Consider the following 5,000-nt stretch of genomic DNA (forward strand, 5'->3'; position numbering starts at 1 on the left):
AAAATTAACAGGAAACGTTTCACATAACTTATCTATTTGCTGTAGCCTGTTAAGAACAAATACAGACCTTTTCTGCATCTTATCCAGTTTATAGGAATATGAATTGATCCAAGAAAGAGCTACCAAACTATCAGAGTACAAATCCAAACTTTTTATTGCAATTGGAACGAGGCAATCAGGTCCTCCTAAATCTTTATACAAATCAATTAACAACTCCACACCCAAGCAAATGGCTTGTAACTCCAGGGAAGGGATGGACTTAGTATTAGACTGTCTGTTTATGAGCCTGTTTTTGGCTAATAAAAAATTTGTTTGGCCAGTATCAATGTTCTCTATATACAGAACAGCTCCATATATCATACTGCTAGCATCTACACAAGCAAGAAGTCTGTATTGTCCATCTCTTTCCCCAACAAATCTTTGAACAACAATTTCAGGCGTAGAATTAGCTTGCCTTGCAATGCATTTCCATTCTTTTAGCTTTTCCGCAGGTAAAATATCATCCCATCCTAATGACTTATCACACTGTAAACCATGCATAAATATCCTTGCCCTATTAAATACTGGACCATTGATATTATACAAATCAAAGTTTGAAGCAATGGACTTGAGGATGGACCTCTTCGTACTTGCCGAAGCTTCCAAAACAATGGGAAAAGTTGAAAGGGTATCCAACTCCCTATTCCATTTCAAACCTAAAAGTTTAACTTCTGTTAGTGTATTTTGATCCCAGTCTGAGTCAATGACTTCTTGAAGTGGCCCATCATTGGTGACAATTTGTTGCAATTCTATTCTATAAGGAGCAAATATATTTGTTAGCCGAGTATAGGCCCATTCCAAGGTATCCGAATTTTTGCAGGTATAAGCTCCATTATCCATATAAAACAACTGATAAAGCAATTTCTTCATATTTTTTACCTCTTGATTATCATCCTCCACATCCAAAACCAGTATCTTATAAAGACTCAACATCAAAATTGTAGGGCTGCATCTTAAACCAAAACTCAATCTAAGATTCTTGTAACCAACTAAGGAAAAATCTTTCTTCTTCACACTTCTAACCCAAAGAAAAAGTAATTTATTCTGATCTGAAGGTCTAAGTGCTATCTGATTAAAAGCCCTTTTGAGATCAAAGCACAATATTTTCGAACCAAATCGTAAGTGAAGTAAGGCTGAACTTAACTTTTGGTTTAATGACGGCCCTGGATGAATTGCCTGGTTATGGCTTACTGTCATGGGTTTTCTAGGGTCCGCCTCAAATATGTTTGATAGAAATACTACTCTGCATTTGGTAGTCTCTCGATCAAGTTTAAACACCCCCATGTGGGGTAAAAAACTATGTTCAGGATGTTCAGTTAGGTAATGCTTAAGGTTTGGGATCTTTTCAATTATTCCTAAATTTTCTTGTTCTTTAATGACTTCATCCATGAGTTTCAGATGCATCTCCCTTTTGCAAAGCTTCTTTAAATTTGACTTTAACACTGCTTCAGCTAGTTTATAATTTTTACCAAGTAAGTGGGACACCTTACTGTTCCATAGCAGAGGCATTGCTATTCTTCCATCCTCATTAACAGTGGCATTGTTAAGTGCATATCTTACTAGAGAGTTATTGAGTTCCACAGATGTCTCATTCTCTTCCTTATCATAATTAAGGATCCTTTTGCAGTCATATTCCAACATTTGCTCGGTGGCCCTTTGTAGTGCTTGCTCATTTATGCCCCCGTTCTCATTTAAAACTAGAAAATTAGCTTCTACCACCATTTCCTCATGCTTCAATATAGATTCATCATTAAATTTACCTAATCCAAGGCCAATGGAATCAAGAGAGCCTACATCCAACTGAGCAACATCAGACTTGCAAGTAATGGAAGTTTCAACTGCATTTAAATCAGGAAGGCAATGTAAATTTTTTAACATTGTGTCAACATTACCAAGAAGCATCACTCCAAAGGAAGTTTGAAAGTATACTGAAGGACTATCCTGTCCAAACCTAACTGTTGACGCCATAGTGCAGTGAGCAGAGTTAGTGCCTAGGATGAAATCTATACTATTTAACTCATCCCCATTATTTAGCAACTGTTTATCTGCAAGGGTGTAACCCTTAGCAGAGAAATGGCTTGCCACCCTGAACAAATTAGGCAACTTCAAATTTATATTTATATAAGGTACACATAGGGCCTCCACCTTGCAAATTTCCTGACCAAATTTTAAATTCAGTTCCACAACCTTTGTATTATATGATTTAGCAGAGTTAAAACCATTAACAGTAAGACTCACATTTCTCCTCAAAACTTTGAACTGAATCTTCTTAACCGCTCTATCCGTAATAAAATTACACTGACAGCCCGAGTCTTGTAAACCTCTTATTTGGGTATGGTCCTCTAGCTGACAAGTGAAAGTTGGTAGAGCAGATCTATTGCCATAGCACTGAAGAGCATCCACTGAAAATACTACCCCCGTGGAAACCTTTTCAGATTTCTCATTAACTAAATTGGAGTTTTTATTAAGACTTCTAGCATTGACCACCTCTTCTTTTGGGGAATCTCTTTTAATGCAGAGAAAGGTGAAATGCCAGCCATTACATCCTCTGCATTTCTTATGAAGTCTAAATTTGCACAAACCCGCAGAATGAGAGGAACTGGCACACTTAAGGCAACCTCCTATCTCTTTCAGCTTATCCACCTTTGCCTTATTACTATTATAAACCGGGCACTTGAAAACTTGGTGATCATCAGTTGCTCTGTCATAAGCACATAATGAGCATTTCGCCTTAGTAGGCTGCCCTTCAATATTCACATTAGAGGCTAGATTAACAGTTTCTGAAGTTTTGGGAAACTTCTTAACTTTTGTATAAATTTTCTGAGATGCTATGGCATATCGTTCACATGCTTCAAAAATGTTATCATTAATTTCTGAAAGGGAGGGCCTCGTCTTATTGGTAATATTTACTAGCTGAGATTGGAAGGTGCTGTTCATGCCATTCCAAAAGAAATAGTTCAAAAAATCGTCCACTTCCATTTTCAACAACTTAACAGATTCCATGAAATTTTTCATCTGACCAACGTACGCAAATGGATCAGTTTGGTAAGGCATTTTCATATCTGTCAACTGTTTTATTAACGTAAACTTCTGAAACCTAGGGGATGCTAAAGCAGACCTTAAAATTAATTTTGCATCTTCATATGTCTGTTTGTCTGTTTCAAGTGAATCGAGTAGTATGGATGCACGACCTGACACTTGTTGCTTCAGCAGCAGTAATTTGTCTCTCTGAGTGTACTTGAAGGTTTTAATAACCTCTTCAAATTCAGAAAGAAATTTCTCTATATTTTCTCCCTCTACACTTTTAAATGCTGGTAAAGGAGCTGTAGGGCTTTTCAAAAGGCTTCTAGCTTCTTCAAGTACAGAATGGGGAGGAACTGAATCTTTAGTAGCCTCAAGGGTAGCTATAAAAAAGTTTATTTTATCCAAGTAGCTCTCACAAGCTTCAAATTCAATATTCAATTTTGATTCATCTTCCTCTTCTGCCCATAATAACTTAGCTATTTTAGAATTATAAACCTTCAGCTCTTCAGCAAATCCATGAAATTTAGAGATAAGTGATCGCCGTTCAACTTCTGAACCCAATTTACAATCTTCAATTCGATTGACATTCTTAGTCACTTGACTGCGGATGTATTTCCGAGAATTTATCAAAAGCGATAATTCCGACATCTTTGCTGATTGTTATTAAAACAATATTTCAGACAATCACAAATCAATCTATAGAGCAGATCTAACCCAACAGAGTTTAAATGTGCGGCGTCCCTGTATAACCTTCTATTATCTAATCTACCTGGACCCTCTACTCTGAACAAGTAATTCTTGAAACTCAACTTGTTAATAAATTTATTGAGATAACGCCTCATTAACTTGAATTCTTCCACGCATGGGCTATCAAACCGATTTCTCCTTTCATAAAATCGGATTTCAATTTGAGATGCAATTATACAAGATCTTGGTAACCTGGATCTCAGAATCTTGTAAAATTCTTTGCAATTATTCTTTACCACTGACAAATCTACACGAGACTTCAAATCATTACCTCCTAAAATTACCAACAAATAATCAGGGTTATACGTGAAAACATCTTCTAGGAGAGCTAGATTATTCAAAAAATAATTAAATGTGGCACCAGGAAAACCAAGAAACTGAACATCAAAAGATGTCTGTTCAATCACAATTGTTGAGCTATTAACCCTAAGCTCCAAATCTCTAACATAAGAATGTCCTAGAATTGACAGTTTCATGACAATACCAAAACCAAAATATAACTAGGTATAATTCAAGGACAACTTAAATTATAAACAAAATTTCAACACTGGTAAATTCGAAAATTCTCGTACTTTCGTCATTCTCTCCGCCAATCCTACACTCAACGAGACCAACCAGCAACCAAATTTCTTACTCGAGCCCCACGTTGGGCGCCCTCTTGAAAATTGTACGATGGAAGGAATAAAACAAGTCCATTAAAAATGTTCACTTTAATGAAAGGTTGAACTTCCATGTGAAGTTAAATTTTGAACTGGTTGCTGGTGGGCTTGTTGACGTAGAGAAGGATTTTCCTGTGTCAGAAGTAACTACAGGTATGCTGTCTTCCTTCTCCTACCCTCCTCGCTTTTCAAGAAACCCTGAGGACATGAACGAAATACTATTTTCAAAAGGTAAAAGCGCAAGCTCTGCTATTTCACTCAAGTCGCTAAACTCAGTAGTTAACTTTACAATTAAATTGAATTCTGAGAAATGAAAAATATATAGCCTACATATTCTGCCTCCAATTTAACGTGGCAACCACCTAACCACGAAAGGCCCAATGATCCGAAAACTTCGGCGTAAAGTAAACATAACATAACATTGGCTAATTAAGTAAAAACTGCCTCTAATCCAAAAAACTTTCATATGGTAACACGCAAAGTTACAGCAGTGATAAATTATGAATAGTTTAAATACCAAATCCACAGGGT

At 36.4% G+C, this 5,000-nt stretch overlaps 1 protein-coding gene across 1 annotated transcript in view; it reads right to left on the minus strand.

Annotated features, from left to right (window-relative positions):
* The window catches only part of LOC137625622 (uncharacterized), a 5,865-nt gene extending 1,431 nt beyond the window's left edge, over positions 1–4,434 (minus strand). The window contains exon 1 of the mRNA XM_068356532.1: positions 1–4,434. This exon is cut by the window's left edge and continues 1,057 nt beyond it. Within this exon, the coding sequence (XP_068212633.1) occupies positions 1–3,711 (3,711 nt within the window). The 5' untranslated portion in view covers positions 3,712–4,434.
* Positions 4,435–5,000: the final 566 nt, after the last annotated feature.

This window comes from Palaemon carinicauda, chromosome 32 (genome assembly GCF_036898095.1).
Source record: "Palaemon carinicauda isolate YSFRI2023 chromosome 32, ASM3689809v2, whole genome shotgun sequence".
NCBI classification, from domain to species: domain Eukaryota; kingdom Metazoa; phylum Arthropoda; class Malacostraca; order Decapoda; family Palaemonidae; genus Palaemon; species Palaemon carinicauda.